Source organism: Typopeltis vanoorti, chromosome 5 (assembly GCF_054136105.1).
Source record: "Typopeltis vanoorti isolate ZY-2024b chromosome 5, IOZ_Tvanoo_1.0, whole genome shotgun sequence".
Taxonomy (NCBI): domain Eukaryota; kingdom Metazoa; phylum Arthropoda; class Arachnida; order Uropygi; family Thelyphonidae; genus Typopeltis; species Typopeltis vanoorti.
In genome coordinates, this window is record NC_143553.1 from 132,274,583 (window position 1) to 132,296,765 (window position 22,183).

A 22,183-nucleotide genomic window follows, 5' to 3' on the forward strand; every position below is an offset into this window, starting at 1 on the left:
AAGAAAATTGAAAGCAAAAATCAATTTTGAGAATCATATACAAAAGAATTTGAACATGATTTCTATAGTATACAGAAACAAATGTAGAGATTTATTAATACACAAAAAGGAAGAAGCAGAATATATCTCAATATTAAAAGTAGAAATAGAGGAATTAGAAAATTATTTTAAAAACCTTTATAACCAAACAGTTGAAATAAAAGTAGAACTAGGTAAACAAACAAATCAAGAAGAAGAAATAAATACAACAGAAACAAAAATTGAAATATCTACAAATGAAAACAGCAGATAAATGGAACGTATATTAAGAAATAAAATTAATCAAAAGAAAATTGAAAGCAAAAATCAATTTTGAGAATCATATACAAAAGAACTTGAACATAATTTTTACGGTATACAGAAACAAATGTAGAGATTTATTAATACACAAAAAGGAAGAAGCAGAATATATCTAGACTTATCATAAATTTTTTTTTTATCAAACCGGGACATTTTTGAGAGTTTGCTCAAAACAGAAAGTAACACCTCCTACGCTAAGTACTTATGATTCAAAAGGCTAAATAACGGAGTGCTTAACAAAAAAACATTTCGTACTAATAATTTTTAATTACTCTTGACTGAACATAACTTATTATTAAAAAGTTATTATTATTTATCACTAACGTGAACTTTCTTTAAAAATTCTTTATTTTTAATTGCGTCGAAAAATTCACTACAATTTAGTTCACTATTAAGTTTGCAGCACAATACAACTTTTACTGTTGATTCAGCCATTCTGCCTCTTTCTTCAGACCATATGTTATTCATTATTGAGAATATCTTTTCAACAGGTGAAGATGTGCCTGGCAGGCTGAAAATGTATTCTATAATTTGGACAAGATTGAGCAATGAAATGTTCGTTTCTTTGAAATGACTGAATAGTTGCATCCATTTTTCTTCACAACTTGTATTTTTCAAAATGTCATGGTTTGCTGACCAAAAAAAGCTTTTGCAATCACCACTTCATCAAACAGTTCATCCATGTTTATTGCATTATTTGCAAGAGTTTCATTAATTTTTTCACCTGAAGCTTCAATTTCTGACCAAGTTAATTCATTGTTGTTTATCCAAGTAAAAGATTCTGCTCCACCAAAACTGTTTTCCCAAAGCTCAATGTAAGAAAGACATCGGTCATAAAATTTTGTAAACTCTTGTAGTATTGTATTAATATTAATACTTCCACTATTTTCCAGTATTCTAGAAAGCTTTTTTGCTTCTTGAGGTATAAATTTATTATCATGCCTTTCCTCAAGATGCAAGTTGCACTTGCTTTTGTATTTTCCATGATCAAGATAGATTTGTTAAACAATTTGAGTTGCCCACGCACAAACCAGAAATACATTCCACAATCATTATCAAAGAACTGTTTTATCATCACTGGACATTTTTCTTGTGAAATAAAATATGATTTCAGTCCCGCATAGATTTCAAGTATTCTGTCAGTAGCTGGAAGTAGCGAAAGAAAATGGGTGTTGTCATGTTGAAGAACCTTTTTATACTCTACATCTACAAATTCATAGAACGCTTTTAGTTGAGTGACTCGAACCGTATAAATGTGGAAATATTTATAAATTTTGACTACTAAAGCTTCTATTTCAATAAGTAGAACATCAACTGCAGTTTGAAGACAGTTGTGAGCAATGTGAGCACCGCAACCAATGCCCACAATATTTCTTCCTAGTTCCTTCTTCAGTCGACTGTAAATATTGTTTTCTCCTCTCCTCTCCATTTTACACCCCCAAAATTGGTATTGCAGTTATCTCCACAAAATCCAATAATTTTTTTTGTTATATTATGAGTTTTCATAACCGACATTAAATGGTTTGTCAGTATTTCTGCAGTTTCACTGGGAACTGATTGAAAGTCTAAAAGTTTAACTTTTACTCCACAATCTGGTGCAAAATACCACACAACACATGGCACAGTTTTAATTTCTTTCCTGTTGGAAGAATCAATTGATATCGTCACAAAATTTGTTTTGTTTAAATCTTCACAAAGTTGCTGAAACAACAGTGGCTCGATCACATTAACAATGACAGCTTCACATTTTGTTCTACCCAGTCTAAACTTTGTTTCAAAAAGCTTTGATATCAATTTGGATGAACAATTGGCAGACTTAAAGCTGAGATTGTGAATAGCAACATGAAATGCAAAAGTTGCTTCTTTAGCAGCTATTAAAAATTCTTTGTCACTTGGATTGGCACCTTTTAAAATATGACAATATCTTGGAGGAAGTTCCTGCTGCTGCTAGACTAGCCTTATGTTTCGCACGTGTCAAGTGATTTTTTATGTCCCAACGCCCACCATGAGCCACAGAAAATTCTGAAGAGCACTGTTCACATTTCACTTTGTCAATATGACCATAAACTTTTTTCAAAAATGGATAATCCTTTTTTATTTCATCCGTAAACACACAGTTTCTTTTTGGCATTTTGGGATTAAATTAATTTAATGAAGTAAAAAAAATCACAAACAACACCCATAAAGAAACACCGACTCGCAATTTAAATTCAAGTAAGATTGCACATGCTCAACAATGACTTGTGACGCAGTGTACAGGCCAGAGTCAAAGTGGGGTATTTGTGTTGCCTGATTGCCATTTTCCGAGGCTGCACTTTTTGTACTGCGTGTATATTCTGCACTTTTAAATTTTTACTAAATAACTGGGACAAAATGACAAACTGGCCGGGACCTATGGTAAGCCTAAATATATCCCAATATTAAAAGTAGAAATAGAGGAATTAGAAAATTATTTTTAAAATCTTTATAACCAAACAGTTGAAAAAAAAGTAGAACTAGGTAAACAAACAAATCATGAAGAAATAAATACAACAGAAACAAAAATTGAAATAACAGAAATTGAAAATGTAATTAAAAATAGGAAATCACCAGGTCTAGATAATATCAATAATGAATTGTTAAAAAAATGGGTAAAGAAATCATAATTCGTAGTTTAATTATACTGTACAACCAAATAATAAATACAAAAAAAAAGATTCCAGTAGAATGGGGGAAAAAAAGTATAATAATACCATTGTTTAAGAAAGGAGATAAAAAAAAAAAAAAAACAGAAAATTATAGAGGGATAAATTTATTAAATACCTCATTAAAAGTACTAACAAGAATCCTAAATAATAAAATAAAGGAAATTAATCTATTAATGAACAACAAGGTTTCAGAGAAGATAGATCATGTATAGATACAATATAATCAGACAATTGATAGAGAAAACAATAGAATACAATACAAAACTATTTATATGCTTTCTAGATCTGGAAAAAGCATTTGACAGAATATTAATTCAAGATGTAATAGAAATATTGCAGAGAATCAAAGTATCAGAAAACATAATACAAATAATTAAAGAAATATATGATGATAATAGCTGTATTATAATAACACAAGAAAAATAAGTAGAGATACAAATTAGTAATGGCATTAGCAAGGAGACTCTTTTAGCCCAACAATATTCAATATAATAATGGATGAAATAATACAAAAAACAGTTAATCAAATACAAAATACAGGAGTGAAATAAATAATAGAAGAATAAGAACTATATGTGATGCAGATGATGTACTATTGATTGCAGAAAATCTAACTTAGCTACAAATATTACTGCATACATTTAATAAAGCAGCAAAATTATATAATACGAAGATATCAAGAACTAAAACAAAATGTATGACAATATCACAAGAACCACAAAGATGCAAATTAGAATTGGAAGGTACTATTATTGAACAAATAACAAATTACTACTATTTAGGTATACATCTGAACTGGGGAGGAAGGCCACATCAAGAAGTCAGAGAACAAGTTGCAAAAGCTTCAAGAATATCAGGATGCCTGAATGAAACAATATGGAAAAATAAACAATTTAGGTTAGAGACAAAAACCAGAATTTATATCAGGCCTATTATGACATATAATGCAGAAACAAGACCAGACACTAGAAAAACAAGACAAATGTTAAACACAAGTGAAATGAATATATTAAGAAAATTATAAATAAAACTAGACTAGATAAAATAAAAAGTACAGATATAAGAAAACAATGTGAATTACAAGCAATAAACAATTGGCTATGAACCCGAAGAATAAAATAGATTGAACTTGTGGAGAGAAGTAAAGATAGAATAATAAAACAAGTCTATAGTTGGAAACCAAAGAATAAGAATAGGAAGACCTAGAAAAAGACTAAAAGATACCATTAAAGAAGATGAAGTCTTGGTCGCGACAGCTATCACATCTAATGCGTGAAGAAGACTAAGTGGAAAAAATTATTTTTAATTATTTTAATAAATTTTAATTAAAAGTAAATTTAATTAACTTTTAATTTTAATTTATTTTAATTAATATTTTAATTAATTATTTTTTTAATAAAAATATTTAATTATTTTTATTTTTAACTTTTAATTATTTTTAACCTTTAAGAATATTTCATATCAATATATTTCAATAAATAATGGAGAATAAATGCAGCCGAATTCATCTCTGTGGTTTTATCACGTTGTAGTCGCTCGGTTTTATTATCGTTCGACCAATAAAAATAAAGTGCCCCACTTATTCATACAAATGTTATATTTATTGATGTTTATTCTAACTGCAACGTAAATAAATGAAGAGCTGGTGCTTTTATTTTATGTTTAGTTACTGTTAAAGCTTTACAATAAATTCGCACAGTTTTATTGATCAAATTGGTGTTGAATTACCCATAAAATGGATAACTTTCTAATTAATAAAAGAAAAGCTGAAGCTGACGTTTGTGATGAACAAAATGTATCGACTGTAGAGGAAACTACGCAAGAATCAACTGTTGAACAGTCTGCATTAATATGGTAGAAGTGTAAAGGAAAATTTTCCACGCCTCGTTGATGCAATAAAGATTATATGAAATTGGGGTTCACATTTTCTGGTAATGAAAACCATCCTTGTCCCCAATGTTTAGTTTGTGGGGTGATACTTGCAAATGAAAGTATGGTACCAAACAAATTAAAGCGCCATTTTACCTCAAAACACAGTCATTTGTCAGAAAAGCCAGTAGAATACTTTATTGAACTTTCAAAATCTATAAAAAAGCAGTCTACATCATTCACCAAGAGAATGAAGACATCAGAGAAAGCTCAAAAGGCAAGTTACTTGGTTGCTCAAATAATTGGCAAAAACAAGGAGCCACACGCTATTGCCAAAACCACTATAAAGGAATCTTGCTGTGCTATTGTTCGAACAATGTTTGTGCCTGAATTTGAGATAGAAGTTAATAAAATCCCTTTGGCAGATTACACGATTGGAAGACGTATTCAAGACATGTCTGCTGACATTAAGCTGCAAATAAAAGATATTTTTCAAGACGATAATATGATTTTTACAGCTTTCATACTAACAGAATTATTGAGCAATTCTTGTGTTGTCTAGAACTTCCAATGAAAACTAGAGGCAAAGATATATTTAAAACAGTAGATTGCTTCATGAAGGAAAATAATTTGCTATGGTTAAATTGTGTAGGAATATGCATAGATGGTGCTCCTTCAGTGGTTGGTTCAACAAAAAGTTTCACAAAGCTTTAGCAAAGTTTCACAGCTTTAGCAAAGAAAGAGAATGAAAATATAATTACTCATTGCTTTTTACATCGCGAAGCACTAGTTGTGCAAACTGCTGGTAATGAATTTAAAAAAAGTTATGGACAAAGTTGTTCAAATGGTCAATTACATTAAAAATAGACCTCTTAAATCAAGATTATTTGCTAAAATTTGTGAGGATATGGGGGCAAAATTTAAAAAACTTATACTGCACTCAGAAGTTCGTTGGCTGTCAAGAGGTCGAGGGCTTTGTTGTGTATATGAATTGAGGGAAATAATGCTTAAACTATTTGTTTTGAATTAAATCAACAAAATGAATTCTGCGATCTAATTCAAAACAAATTATTGTGCACAAAATTGGCATATCTTGCTGACATATTTGAACACTTGAATAAAATAAACGCCAGTATGCAAGGAAAAGGAGAAAATATCTTAACAGTGGTGGATAAAATGTGTGCTATGAGACAAGATAGAAATATGGAAAAGGAAAGAAGGAAATTTTGAAATGTTTTCCAAAACTGCAGACTGTGAACTAAAATGTGATATCAGCTTGCTAATTGTTGACCATTTAACAATGCTCAGAGAGAAAATTCATCACTACTTCCCAAATATTGAAATACAAGACTATGATTGGATCAGAAATCCATTTATTTCAACTGCAATGATTAACTTGTCACTTATTGAAGAAGAATTAGTTGAAATAAAAAAATGATCGAAGTCTGTTAATGATGTATGAAGAGGGTGATTTAGACAACTTTTGGATTCGTGTTTCAAAAATGCATCCAAACATAAGTAAAAAAAGCATTAAAAATTCTTTTGCAGTTTTCCACTACATACATGTATGAAGTATCCTTTTCAACGATGGCAAACTCGAAGACATTGAAATGTGGAAGCTTAAGAATGCTTGATGACGAAATGCGAGTGTCTTTATCTACTATTCCACCAAATATTGAAAAGCTGTGTTCATCCCATGAAGCTCATATATCTCATTAAAATTCTATTATTATATATTTCTTTCTATTTCTTATAACAATGACATTAATCTTGGATATAAATATATTATATATTTTTATTTTGTATATTTTATTATATATAATAATACAGTATGATCGAAAAAACTCAACAAGTGAGCTATGAAATCTGTTTTCCCTATATATTAAATACATTGAAAAATTAAAAAGAGAGAATCATTTCAGCTCGCTTGATGTGTTTTTTATTCGATCATACTGTATTATATATATTTTTAATACAAATGAAAGGTTTTCATTTCATGAGATAGGTTGTGTCGTGAAACAAGTTTAACCTCTGGTTTGCTAATAGACTGTGTCGTGCCCTCAAGACAAGAGTATAGTCTAACTATATCACACAACCTTTAAAGGAGTTATATGACATTTGATCTCATCAAATATCAAAAGGAGTTGCTTGTTACAGTAATGATGGGATCAATTTTAAAAGGAGTAAGTGATTAATCACTTACTATAAATAGTGAATTTTTATTAACCCGGTATCGGATGAACAGGAAGAGATTTTTAAATAAATCTTCTAAAAGTTATACAAAATATAATTGTAAAAGCATATACCTAAACTATCTGATCTGGCCACGTGAGAGGCACATCAGACTGAATTACTGTGCTGCGAAATTATGTTTCTCTAAAAAGTGTGTCGCCAAGATGAAAAGTTTGGAAAGCACTGGGTTAAGATATATTGATGATGTGTTCTCTATTTGGCCACAGCTCAGACATGTTAGACTTCCATCTTCCTCTTCCATCTCAATAGACAGTATCCCAGAATCCAGTTCACTATAAAAAAAAAAAAAAGGAATAATAGCCTGCCTTTTCTAGATACTCTAATTACATGTCTTTCCAGTGGCACCCTTTCTTTCTCAGTTTACAGAAAACCCACTCACACAAGTAGATACATACACACAAACTTTCTCATCATCCCCCCCCCCCCCCACGTCAACAGTATGGTGTTGTCAATACCTGTGTTAATAGAACCTCCAATGTCTGTTCTATTGAGGCTAATCTTATTGCTGAACTTTCCTGTCCAGTGGCTACAATGCCAAAAAGGTCAACAAATTGTTCCTCCCATCTCTCTCAATATGTTGGCTATAGTAATGTTATCATTGTTCCTTATATGGGTACCTGCAGAAAAAATATCCAGAACTCTAAAAATAAAGAAAATAAAAAAATAAGTACAGTCTGCTCGACATTCAAACTTTATCTAAAGCTGGATACCCTCATCCACTTTTCCAAGGATCCTTTACCACCTCTATCAGTTCAAGGTGTTTACAGAGTTCCTTGTTACTGCAACTTATCTTATTATGGTCAAACCAGGAGATCTACTAACATCTGCCTAGAAGAACATAAAAAATACATCTGTCGCGATAAGTATGGTCAGTCAGGGCTTGCTGACCATGCCTTGATACTTTGCACAGAATCAAATGGCAAAACTACTATGCTTCACCATAAAAAAAAAATATGAATTTGAAAGACTTTTTTTAGAATCAGCAGCAGGATTAAAAAAAAAAAAAACCTAATCTTAATGAATACGCCTGTATTAAACTTCCCAAAATTTGGGAAACTAATTCTTAGGCCTCTTTCCCAACACAGCTAAAGCTAGCCAACAACACCCATAGAAGGTGCCTTCATAGGACTTTAGGCTTTCAGGCTAATCTTTTCCACTTTGTGTTTGTGCAATTTTATGTGTTTTTTGCAGTTTTAATATTATTTCCCTGACCATCCTCAGTGACTAGGATGAAATATAGGAGTGATTAAACATGTTGTTTAATTGTTTATATGTGCTGTCTTTATTTCATTAAGTCCCAAAATGAGTTAAAACCAGCACATTAGTCTGAATAGTCGATTTATGATAGCTTATCTATTAAATTGGAATTTATCTTATCTGTAGCTGTTTTGACAGAATTATGTATGGACCTTATAGTGATTAAGGTCCATACCTTTATCAAGTTTTATCAAAAATAAATAAAAATCTATTACTACTGCTGGTTTGGTATTATAGTCCATGCTATCAAATCAGATCATCACATCCAGCTGCCAAAAATTTGATGCATTTTTTGTGCCTATTAACCAATACAAGATCACTTTACCACCCACAGAAGGTGCTGGGTATTGATATATTCTGTCTGTTATTTGCATTTGGTTTGTTTTCCTCCATGCACATATCTTACCCTTTTTTTGCCTGCAAAGATACCTTTGTTATCAAACCAAAATATCAGTTTACTCGTTATCCAGCATATGTTTTATCCATCATATCACTATGTTGAAGACCATCAGCTTCCAAGTATGCAAAAAAAACCCCAAAAAAAACCTGATATCAGCAAGTGTGAACAAGAGAGGGAAAAACACGATTATTATTGTAAAGTTCAGAAGACTTCCAGGATTGTAATTCAGCTATAATCTGGTTTTCTCTTGATGTAACAAATATTTGAGAATTTTCAAAACATTTGCTTCACCAAAAAAAAAAAAAAAAAAAAAGAAAAGAAAAAAGAGTATATTTTGGATATTAAAAGGTTTTGAAACTTCTCAAAAATTTGTTGCATTATTAGAAAACATAGGCATAGAAATAGAAAAAGGTAGCATTTATTCTACTTTTCCTATTCCTTAGAATTTCTATTTCTAGTATATGTGTAATAATAGAATATTTTTAATGTATAATTGTTAACATGTAATACAATGCGGCTCAATTGCAGATATTGAATTGGCAACATTTGCAACATTCAATAGAATTCGTGCCCTTACAGAAAATGTGAAGGATATTGTCAAAGCATTGTCTTCTTCTGAACTTCTCCAGGTTTGTTTAGTTTAAATATTTGCAATAACTACTACATATTTAAACATCCTATTATATTATATCTGGAAAAAAATTTTCAGATCTTATTACATCATTTTAATTTGTTTATAACTTGAAAGCTTTTAAGATTTTGTCATTTTAATTATCGATTATTTGAAAAGGTTATGTTACTCATTTCATGTGGTACAAATCAACAGATAGTGAGTGATTGGTAGCATTGGAAATATATGCTACATATTTTGCAGCAGTCTACCTTCTCTTATGTTCTTAATTTTTCTAAATCAATTTCATTATTTAAATTTTAAACACTTTAAAGAAGCAGACTTTACCTCTGCCTTTGCATTTTCATATGTACTGTATTGGAGCATTAACATATACAAAATAATGAATTCTTTATGTATGTCATATAATAAAACTTTCTGGATACATCATTTTCATACATAAATGGTACACTCTGAATTTTCTTTATCATATGAAACCCAGACATTTGTATAATGTTATACAAGAACTAGTGCATGGCTTTAAATATCTCCTTGTCAAACTCACTTAAGAATGTCTCCATTCTTAAGTGGGTTTTTTCACTGTTTCATTAGTGAAACATCAGTATAACTGAAGAAGACATCTTCAGTAGTAGATGTTTAAGTAGCTACTAAAACATCAGTATAACTGAAGAAGGCATCATTGAGATGCCTCATGTCAGCAGAAAAGAGGTGGAACTAGCAGAGGAATTATTGAAATAATGTGGTGGCATAAGTAATTTTATAGAGAATGAAGACTAAAACAAGTGAGATCTAATAATACCTTCAAGGCCACCCAGAAGTTCCCAGATTGGCTGAGTACATGCAGCTAGCCAACATGCAACTTTCTGTTGGTATTTTATGTTGCTTTATTATGAGTTGTGTCAAAATTATGTGAATGTGATATAATTACTCAGTTTATTATGTCCAACTCTTTAAAATGAGTGGTGGTGAAGGTCAGAGTTTGCACTCAGTTTTGTTTTAAACTCAGTAAAAGTGCTTCAGCAAAACTGAAATCTTGCAGATAGAACTTGGATATGTGTAACAGGAAAGGCACAGACTTGAGTGATTTTTCTTAAGTCATTTGAAGGAGTGTGAGAGTGTATCAGATATTTGTTCCTATCAACTGGAATTATTACTTAAATGTCATAAGACATTTAATCAAAAATGTCCATAGTAAACAACCAGAACAGTCACATATTTAGTTTAGTTGGCCAACTATAACAGGCTGTGGGTTTGAATACTCAAGGGGGTTCTCTTTAGGTGGGAGATGAATTTCATTGCCTGGTGTGAAACTGCTGTCCCACTTATTATTGACCTGAAATGGCTTATAAAAATTCCATGTTTAATCTCTAGAACAGTTTCCGGATTATATAAAAGAAATAAAAATATAAAAGTAAAATTTAAAAAAATCCTGAAGTTTTAAGAGAAACTGTTCTATCTAAATGCGTTGAGTTCAGCCTAAACTTAAGTTTTTCTGCCTTTTCAGGAATTGGGCATCTTGTATAAGATTAGACCATAACAGGTGTCTATTATTTTAAGACTAAACAATAAGATAAACATCCTCAGTGCAATTTGGTTTGAATTAGAATCAACATGGACATTAAAATGGAAATTTGACGACTTACTTTTGGAACTTCAGTAGCCCAGAGTATATTGGCGATTTTCAACCAAAGTGTATGTCGATACACTGGTTGGAAAGATATGGATTTGAATCCAATCTAGGATACAACAAATCTCTAAGAGCTTTTTGCTGGAAGATAAGTTAGCTGGTCTCATGCAGAGGTGGCAAGATCACCTGTATATAGAGAGCAGTTGACCTCGCATTAAGTTGCTCCTTGTATCACATAATGCACAGCACAGTTCCTTTTCATGCATGAAATGTTATACATTATAATGAGTCACTGAGATTCGTTTTACCTTTATTGAGGTCATGATCATGAAACTTGAGGCTGGGAGTTTGTTATGGAACAGATTTGCAGTGAATATCTGTAATTGAAGACTTCAGTTTTTTTTTTTTACACAGATCGAGGGATGGATATTTGTTTCTTAGTAGACTTTGTAATATGTTACTTTTTTGTATCAACATGTAAAACGCTACAAGAGGAGGAAATACTCTGATGGTTAGTCATATCCAGTGTCACAGAATACATATAAAGCAGCATGTTAGTAATAAATGTGGTATTCTATTCTATAATATATTTATTATGAAACTACAAAGGTAAAGGATTTAATTTTTTTTATGGGAAAGAGTGGTTCAAGAAAATTATACTTTCACCTAGCATTTAGCTAAAAATTATCATTCCAAAAATGGACTGAAGTGGGTAACAACAAAATTGATGAAACAGAAGTAAAAAGAAAGCTTGAAATAAGTGCAAACTTTGGAGAGGTTCATTTAGCTGTGATAATTATAAAGGCATTTTTCAATGAGACTAGAAAATATATAAGATTTACTTACACATTACTAGTCTCATTTATATTACATTTATAAAATGCTTTTAATAACTAATTTTTTTTATCACATCACCTTCTTTTCCCACCTGTCAACAACTTTGGCACCTACAAACCTTCATTCTGTACTTAATAGGAAGTACTTCAGGTCAGTCACCATTTCGATCACACATCTCTGGATCCTTTCCATCACTTCCACATCCCCCAAGAAACCTAGGCAACTAATTACAAGCATTATAATCATATCAAGGCATTATAAAGAGGGATAATGATTGTCTCTTCTTGTCAGTGTGTTTACCTCCAAGTGATTCTTTAAGCTATTTTTGTCTACTTTCTATAGTATTTCCTCTGAATTTAATTTTTTTGTTTTCCACCATTTCCAAATTTCTTACTTTGTTAGTTTCCTACAGTGCCACTCCATCAGTGTAATACACAGCTTGCAATCTCTTCAGCTCAAATTACATAACATTACACTTTGCCAGATTAAACCAGCAACAATTATCCTTTTTGCCAACACCATCAGTCTAGCCAGATTACCATGCAGGACTTCTGACTTCTACATTATCTTTATTAGTTATTGTTCTCCCCAGTTTTGCATTGGCAAATGGGATATATTCCCTGTCATTCCAAATATCATCATTTTATACACTGAATAGCAGCTCAAATACCTAGTCCCAGGGCACATCACTAGTTACCTTCCTTCTCTTTGATATAACTCCATATACCGTGCTCAGTCTGTTCATTAGCCACCTTATCCATATCACCAGTTTTGTGTCTCCAGTCCTATTTTCTACAACTTATTTAACAGATTTTCATATGGAAGTTTGTTGATATCATTAACAGGCTTAGGTATTGGACAATATTCACAACTTGTTACAATAATATTACAACACCATGACACTAAATTCTAAAAGGATGTTTATTAACTAGCTTATATTTTGCTGGATTTCAAACCAGCATCTTCAGAGCAAAACAATATGTTACAGTTTATGTGAAAATGAGTAAATGAAAATCAAATTATAACAAACACACTGAAGTCCTAATTTGGCACCATACAATGTTGTATAAAAAGTTATTATAGTTGCATAAGAGTCTTAAGATGACTCAAATTTTGGGAAGGTTAATGTACCATATGTATTAGTTTTAGGAGAATGCTTCGTAGTTACTGCTGACTCTAAAAATAGCTGACTTGTAACAACTTCTATATAGCACATTGGTTTTCCTCTGTCTAATCCTGTGTGAAAGGATGTCTTGAATGTAGTTTCCAGTCCTGCCTTGTGATAATAATAGTATTGAATGTATTTCTTATGTTCTACAAGACAGATGTTAACCAATCTTCTTGTCTGTCTATAGTAGGTAAATTTGTAGTCACAGGCAGTATTGTCGACAGGGTGTAGCATAGAGGCAGCTTTTTTCACGGCACAACTTAATAAGGATGCTCGTTCAGCCATATTGTGGTAGGCACCATCGCTGCTAACAGGAAGCTAGCAATTCCTGTTAGCATAGCAAGTGTGGAAAGAAGTTTTTCCAAGCTTAAACTGATTAAAAATTATTTGCGAACACCAGTGACCCAAGAAAGATTGGTTGGTCTAGCAACTATATCGATAGAGGTGGACAACATAGCTTATAATTTAAATTTAGAAGAGCTTATAGGAAGTTTGTGGTGCGATACCCCAGTAGAGCAAACATTTAATTAATATTATGTAATCGTTTTGCATTAATGTTTTTCTTGTAATAAAAAAATAAAATAGCAATTGGAGATTTTCTTATATTTTTGTCTTATAATACATCAGGAGTGATATTTAATTGTTTGCCTCAGGGTGCGATCTAATCTGGCAACAGCCCTGGTCACTGTGAACTTTATACACTACAGGGTGTGTATTAAGATAGTTTGTTTTTAAGAGAAGATCAGAGTTGCTAATATGACATGGTTTGAATGTGATGTAAAAGTTAAATAGCCAAAATTACTATTAAAATATATGTACCCCAAATTATATGGTATAGGAATGTTGTTTTGTTCTTGTATTTGAGAAGGGAGAATGGGTGAACTGTGTAGCATTTCATCTATTTTGTAGGTGCTGTAGCCATTGGCAAGAAAGTATGGCAAAACTAGTTAAGTTCTATGAAAAGGGCTACTTCATTATAACAAATAGTTCTGGCTCTGAGTTAGTTTTGAGGATTCCATACTGTTGTTCGATGATGATGTGATTGTTTATGTAGATATCTTCCAGTATGTGTTGCCTTTCTATAAATGAAAAAAAAAAAAGATAATGTACCATCCAAAATACAAGTGACTAATTTGTCAAGAAAATGCAAACAGCTATTTAATTCTTTTTCTAATGTGAAGTGAATTTTGGAGTGTTAGCTATTAAGGCAAGTCACAAAGGAATCCATAGTGTCTTGCCCATGGGACCAAATGGCAAACATCATCAAACATAACTAGACTAAGAGTTTAAAAGTAGCTGGTAAGTAATTGTTCTCAAAATGCTGCATGTAAAATGTGGTATGTTCCACAGAATGTGGTATATGCAATCTGCTACCTTCAGTAGCCATTAATGTTTGTTTAGATATAGCATGCATTCATGCAAAATCTAAACCACCTAAAGGCAGGTGGCTTAAAAAATTATATAAGAATAAAAATACTCTTGCAAAATCTCTGATTGGAATCTAGATGATTACAACAAAAAAAATGTAGGATATTCTAGATGACAACTACACTTATCAAATCATAGATTGAGACCTGAGCATGTCTTGAAAGAAAAAAAGTTTCTAAATTACTGAATACAGTTACTTCTTGGTCCAAAGAAATCGTTAGGAAATTAGAACCATTCAACTAGTCTATATTCATGGGGTACCTAAAATCCATAAATTCAATACTCTCCCTATGCCCTGTAGTGAATAGTATAGACAGTCCAATTTATAAACCTACTCAACAGCTAGCTGTAAGAGCCTCCATAGCTCAGTCGATATAGACAAAGCCCTTTGATCAGAAAGACCCGAGGTTCGATTCCCGTCAGTGACGTGAGGAACCTTTATCTGGTCTCTTTCGATTAAAGGTGAGTTTGCCAGTCTCATATGGAGGTAGAGGGTTTTTTCTCCCGGAAACTCTGGTTTTTCGTCCCTCAGAACAGGCAAACTGGCCTTGTGAAAATCCCTCATTAGAAGGGCTCAACCAGTCCTAAGGGATGGTCGAGGAATGGGGGGAAACCCCGCACAAATAAATAAATAAAAAACTAGCTAAGTCACTTGCCCCTCTCCCTGATAACTCCTCTACTTTTATTTAAAAAAAAAATATATATATATTTTTTTCAGACATGGGTAGTTTTGGTATCACTTCCGTATTTATTAATGTGTCACTAACAGACATGCTTGATTTAATAAAAGATAAGTTTTCTCTGATCTCTTTGAATTATCCAAATTTACTATGTATGCAGAGTACTTTACTTGGTAAGGAAAAATCTACAAACAAATTAATGATGTTGCAGTAGTTCCCCCCCCCAGCAGACTTTGATGACATGAAGCATTTTGAGACAGCTACTTTCAAACCCTTAGTCTGGTTACGTCTGATATGTTTGCCATTTGGCCCCATGAGCAAGACACTATCAATCCTTTGTAACTTACCTTAACAGACAACACTTCAAAATTCACTTCACATTAGAAAAATAATTAAATAGCTGTGCCTTTTCTTGACAAATTAGTCACTCACCTTTCAGATAGTTTGCTAATTTTTTCATTTATAGAAAGTCACTGGAAGGTATTTACACAAACAATCACATCATCATCATCATCCAGCACAATAGTTTGGAATCCTCAAAAATCTAATTCGTAGAGCCAGGAGTATTTGTTTTAGTGATGTAACTCAACTACCTTCATATGTTTTTGCCAATGGCTACAGCACCTACAAAATAAATAAAATATTACTTGGTGGCAGAGGGCTCTCCAAGCACACAAAAACAAAACATCACTATTCCTATTCCACATAATTTGGGGTACATCTGAAAAGATAGGCAGATTACTATTAAAATATAGCCTTCACATCACATTCAAACTACATGTCAAATTAGCAACTTTTATCTGCTCTCCCAAGGACTAGCACTCCAGGGAGTGCTAGAGGATGGAGTTTGTCCCTGTGACTGTGACTTGTCCTCCTGTGGAGAGACAGGAAAATCTGTTAATATCTGTCTTGGAGAACATAAGAAATACATTCAGTAACATTATTAATGTAATTCAGACTGGCAAGCCACATTTTGGCCATCCTTTCACACAGGATGACATGGAAGAAAACCGATGTGCTACATAGAAATTGTTATAGGTCAGAGAGAATAATAATATTTTTTAGAGATAGCAATGGCTGTGAAGCATTCTCCTAACACTAATGTGTATGATGCATTAATCTACCAAAATTTTGGGAGCCAGTCATCTTAAGATGACTCCTATATAACTGTAATAACTTATTTTATACATTATATGGTGCAAATTAAGACTTTGGATCTTGTGTCCATTATAGTTTGAATTGTTTCACTTACTCATTGTCACATGTAAACAATGAGTAAGTGAAAAGCATCTTCAGAGCAAAACAATGTTGTTTTGCTCTGAAGATGCTGGTTTGAAATCCAGTGAAAAATAAGCTAGTTAATAAAACATCCTTTTATAATTTAGTATTTGTTTATGGTTTCATTTAGTATCCTATCTAATGCAGCACAAAATCTATTAATGTGGCATAGCCTTTTCCCTTATACAATTCGATTGGCAGTTTATTGTAGAAAGTGACTAATTACATGACTACTGTGCAATATGAATAAATTACTATGGCAAGACCTCTCTTTCATAAAGTTGTGTTGTCTGTTATAGAGTATTATATTCCTCTATGTTATATTATATAGAGTATTGCATTCTGCTAGGCAGATGTTGGCATTGCAACCATAATAAAATAATTTGTAAGAACAAACCTTGTAAACACCTGGAACAGAGTGGATTCTCAGTAAGAAGATAAGGGCAGTCAGCTTTAGATGAAGTTTGAAAGCAGCACAGAGATTATATTTTTTTAGTGTTTTGGATATTTTTTTTTTAAATACTCCAGATATAGGGATTAGTAACAGCAGTACTGTAGTCTGTTTGCTGGGAGGAATATGAGGAGAAGGGAGGAAAATAAATTTGTTTATCTTTTTAGCATTGCAACCACTGGAAAAGAAGTTCTGGCAAATAAGAATCCTCAAATGTATAGAAAGGCTTATGTGTTCGTCGCACATTTCGATTAATTTTAACGGTATAGACGTGAACACAGAGATAAGAAAATAACTATTTAGCAGATCACAAAAACAGTTTGTTACAGTATGTGAAACAACAATACCGGTATAACAATGGAACTAGTTTGAACAATTGTAATGTACAACACAAAGACTAAAGTCCTAATTAGGTGCCATCTATGTTGGGGAAGGGGAAAAAAAAAAAACACAGAGAAAGCAGGTATTAATTAAATCTTAAGATGACTGTCTCCCAAATCTTTGGCAAATTTATACAGCCATACTTGTTAAGGTTTGGAGTATGTTTCAGGGCTTCTGTTGATTCCAAGAACAATCTCTGTGACTTATAACAGCTTCTGTTCAGTACTTTTGTTTTGTTTGTTTTTTTCCAATTCATCCTGTGTGTAGGGATATCCAAGGCGTGGTCTGCTAGACCTGACTTGCCATAGCGATAGTGCCAGGTGTAGTTTTTATGTTCACTGAGATGGACGTCCACAGTTCTTCCTGTCTGTCCATAGTAGGCTCGATCACACGAACAGGGCACTTCATAGACTCCTGGATGTAATAAAGAAGAGATTCTGGCCTTGGGTGAACGGATGAGAGTTGCCAATTTGACATACAGTTTAAATATGGTGCATAGCTAATGTTTCTTAAGCACTCTAGATATCTTTTTCAGATGTGCCTTGAATGTATGGGATGGTGACAGTTTTGCTGTGGTAGACAGTGGGGAAGATTTTGTCTATCTTATGGAGATTATAGCCATTGACTAAGACATTATAACATAAGTGAGTGAGTTTAGCAGTGAGAGCATTGTCATTGGAACAAATTGCTCTAGCTCTGAGGGTTAGTATTTTGGATACCATGCTGTTGAGATGGGTGACGGTGTAATTGTTTATACAAATATCTCCCTGTATGTGTGGGTTTTCTATAAACCGGAAATGATAAGGAACCATCTGGAAGATGTGTGATTAGTATATCTGAGAAGGGCAGACAGTCATTAGCTTCCAGGTCCATTGGAAAGTGAATTTTTGGGTAATGGCTATTTAAATGTGCTAAGAATGTATCCAATGTATCTGGGCCATGTAGCCAAATAGCCAAAGCACTGGTTTGAGAGTGGCTGTGTTGATAGCTAGCTTTTCCAAATTTTCTATGTAGAAGTTGGCTAATGGGAATGAAAGTGGGGAGCCCATTGCTGTCCCATCTAATTGTTTGTATATTTTTCCTTTCCATGTAAAATAACCTTCGCGTACTGTGAATTTAAAAAGTTCAAATATGTCAGGGAGGAAAGTATGATTTTAGTAAATCAAGGGTTTCAATTAACGGTACATTTGTGAATAGTGAGGTGATATCAAAACTTTGAGATCACCTCACTACTCACCAAAAGTACATATCACCATTATGTACTTTTAAAAGTACATAATGGTGAATTTTTTAAATTACGGTCTTCTAAAATACTTTTTAGGTGGGCAGAATTTTTAACAAAGGAGGAAGAATTGTTTGTGAGAGTGGCTAGTAGTTTAGCTAAATGTCTAGAAAGTTTGTATGTGGGACACTTAAGCCCTATTTTGGATAGTATAAACTTTATACTATCCAAAATAGGGCTTAAGTGTGTACCTGGTTTGTGAATTTTTGGTGCTCTATATATCCTGGGTGTTTTAACGTGGAAGGGCTTGAGTTTATTAACCGTTTCTTTGGACCAGGATGTGACTTTTTTCAATAATTTCCCCGTTCAGTGGAAGCCATTATTTTGGCTTTTAGAACTTCGCTTCAGAGTAACGGCAAAATTGTGTCATCAGCTTAATGCACTAGCGGCTTCTTTTGTTAAGGTTTACGATGATACATTCACCACGACGCATTCTTGTTGTAATTGTGGTTGTTTTGTAGCACAATGTTGTTGGAGAATTTCAGAATTTTTCTGGTGCCGGTTTTTAACTTTGACGAATTCTTTTTTAGCTGTTGCATCAGAGATACAGTCAAGGATATCCCATACATTCAAGGCACATCTGAAAAGATATCTAGAGCGCTTAAGAAACATCAGCTATCACCATATTTAAACCATATGTCAAAATGGCAACTCTCATCCATTCACTCGAGAATAGAATCTCTTCATTACCACATCCAGGAGTCTATGAAGTGTCCAGTTCATGTGATCAAGCCTACTGTGGACATCTGCCTCAGTGAACTAAAAAATACATTCGGCACTATTGCTATGGCAAGTCAGGTCTAGCAGACCATGCCTTGGGTACCCTTGCACACAGGATCAATTGGGAAAAAAACAAAAGTACTGCACAGAAGTTGTTATAAGCCAGAGAGATTGTTTTTGGAATCAACAGAAGCCCTGGAACATACTCCAAACCTCAACAAATATGGCTGTATAAATTTGCCAAAGATTTGGGAGACAGTCTTCTTAAGATCTAATTAATACCTGCTTTCTCTGTTTTGATTTTTTTTCCCAACACAGATGGCACCTATTGTACATTACAATTGTTGAAACTAGTTCCACATTGTTATACCAGATTTTTGTTGTTTCGTGTACTGTAACAAACTGTTTTTGTGCTCTGAAGATGCTGGATAGAATACAGTCATACCCTGACTTATGCGAATCCGGAGTTATGCGATTTCTTATATGTACGTTTTCCCGTCCTGCTTCACGCCTCACCACTAGTCGTATCTTTCGGGCGCCGGCCGCATTCGCCAGTGTTGCATATGCTGTGAACAAGCACTGATGTGTTTCATGCGGTCTCCATTCATACACGATTTTTATAGTCTACAAACCTTGCGATTGTTTATTGTTATGTTCTTGATAAAAATTTTATCACATAAAAATAATAATGTCATCCAAAAGAGGCAAGTCTGATTCTTCTACAGCTAGCAAGAAAAGAAAAACATTGACTTTGGAAACAAAACTCAACATTATTAACGATTTTGAAGGCGGATTGAAAATTTGGGAGTTAGCAAAGAAGTTCAATCTACAGGAATCCACAGTAAGAACAATCATAAAAGAAAGGTTTACAGATTTTGGAGGACATAGATTCTAATGAGGAACGAATTGTAGCCACAAGGCAAGGAATAAAAAAATCATTAGCTTGCTACGAAGAAATTTTGTGTGACAAGAAAAAGACATTATGCCATCAGATGAATCTATTAGATTTTATGAAACCATCGACATCGAAATAACTTTCTTTTTTTTATGTACGAAAAACTACGATTACGATTATATTTCTTAAAAAATATAGGTGTTTTTGTAAACCTTTGGTCCCAATTGTATGTTTGTATATATAAATTACATGCAAAATTATACCCCGAATTACGCGAGTTCGACTTGCGCTTTTTGTTGGTCCCACCTACCACGTAACTTCGGGGTTTTACTGTACTAGCGAAATATCAGCAATAAGTTATTAATAGTTATTTTCTTATCAGTCTGTGTTCTCATCTATACCATTAAAATTAATCAACTGACAAATGACAGTTCAGCTGAAAGGGAAGCCTGGGTGGAACAGAAGCTGGAGACTTAAGTTTTTTTGACAAACCCATACTGTTGGGAGGGTATGGTGTGGAATTTTATGTATCTACTTTTGTGGGCAAGTAGTTTTCTGTAAACTGAGAAAGAAAGGGTGTCATTGGGAGGGCACATGATTAGAGTAGCTAGAATCAAATGGAATAAAGCTACACTTCAACAAATATAAACTTGAAAGACTTAGAATCAGCACAGATTTGTTAAACCACCTCTTAACGAATGTGATTGTGTTAAATTTCCCAGAATTTGGGAAACTTTAGAATTAAAGTTTCCCGATTTTTTTCCCAAATTTAGATATAGTCAAATTTATTCTTTGACCTCTTCAAGAACAGTTAAGGCTAGCCAAAAGCACCCATAAAGGGTGCCTCTTGTAGGACTTTAGGCTTTCAATCTAGTTTTTTCCACTTACTGTTTTGAGCGTGCGTACATGCATGCGCACGCACGCTGTTACAATTATGAGTTATATCCCTGATGATGTCTCTGTGACAGACAAAAAATAGGATCTAATAAACTTTTATTTTATTGTTCCTCTGTTCTGTATTCATTCTATTAAACCTAATGAGGAGTTTAAACCAACATATAAGCCTGAACACTAGATGCCTGTAAATTAAGTTTATATTATTACTAGCTTCTTATCGACAATTTTCTTCTGAATTTTATTTATTTTCTGCCAACCTCTTGATAAACAAGTTTTATTTATCTTTCCTCACCCATTCTATTTTTAACCATATTATAACCTAAGGACGACTCTGATCAGAGATATTTTGAATGCTGTATTATACTGCTTTGACTCTTTAGCATCCCAACAATAACTTACATTTGATTTATTCAAAAACTCCAATATATTTCATGCAACATAACATGGACATTGTCAGGGAGATAGATCATTAACTACATTCAAAAGAATGTATGTCTACGATGTCCATGTAATGTTGCATGAAATATATTGGAGTTTCTGAATAAATTCTATATAATTTTTGTTATATGTGTAATCCATGAAACTTACTTTAATATCTTTACTATACTATCACATAATTTGTTTTCTCTACATTCCTCAAAACATTTATTAAACACTCACTCACCAGTTTCTCTTTCCTTCCACAAATCTTTCAACTTTCGTGACGAATACATCTCTCCCAAATTTTACACTGTATAAAATCGCACAAATTTTACTCACTCAACAAAGGCATATTGGCTGCCATCATTCTATTGTGCATCAGTGCCATACCAATAATATGTCTATTTTAAGGAAATGTGTTTTATATACATCTAGATAACTCAGTCTATCTCTCACACTTGTGAAAGAATAAACATAATAAATTAGCTCAGTATTATGAGCAAAAATTTGGGAAAAAAAATTTACTTATCTTTCTTCAGCATTATGAATCAGCAACATTCACCAAATATCTTTGAACTTATTTACACCATTTAACTGTAGTGTTTTGAATAGGTTTTACTCTTTGATAAAGGCATATGACAAGCCTGGCAAAGGCTTGTCTTATGCCTTTTCCAGATCAAACA

At 32.9% G+C, this 22,183-nt stretch overlaps 1 protein-coding gene across 1 annotated transcript in view; it reads left to right on the top strand.

Moving 5' to 3' along the window:
- The window catches only part of Larp7 (La related protein 7), a 207,987-nt gene that overhangs the window by 61,906 nt on the left and 123,898 nt on the right, over nucleotides 1-22,183 (top strand). The window contains exon 4 of the mRNA XM_090393486.1: nucleotides 9,334-9,434. Within this exon, the coding sequence (XP_090249612.1) occupies nucleotides 9,334-9,434 (101 nt within the window). The remainder of the gene's footprint in view (nucleotides 1-9,333; nucleotides 9,435-22,183) is intronic.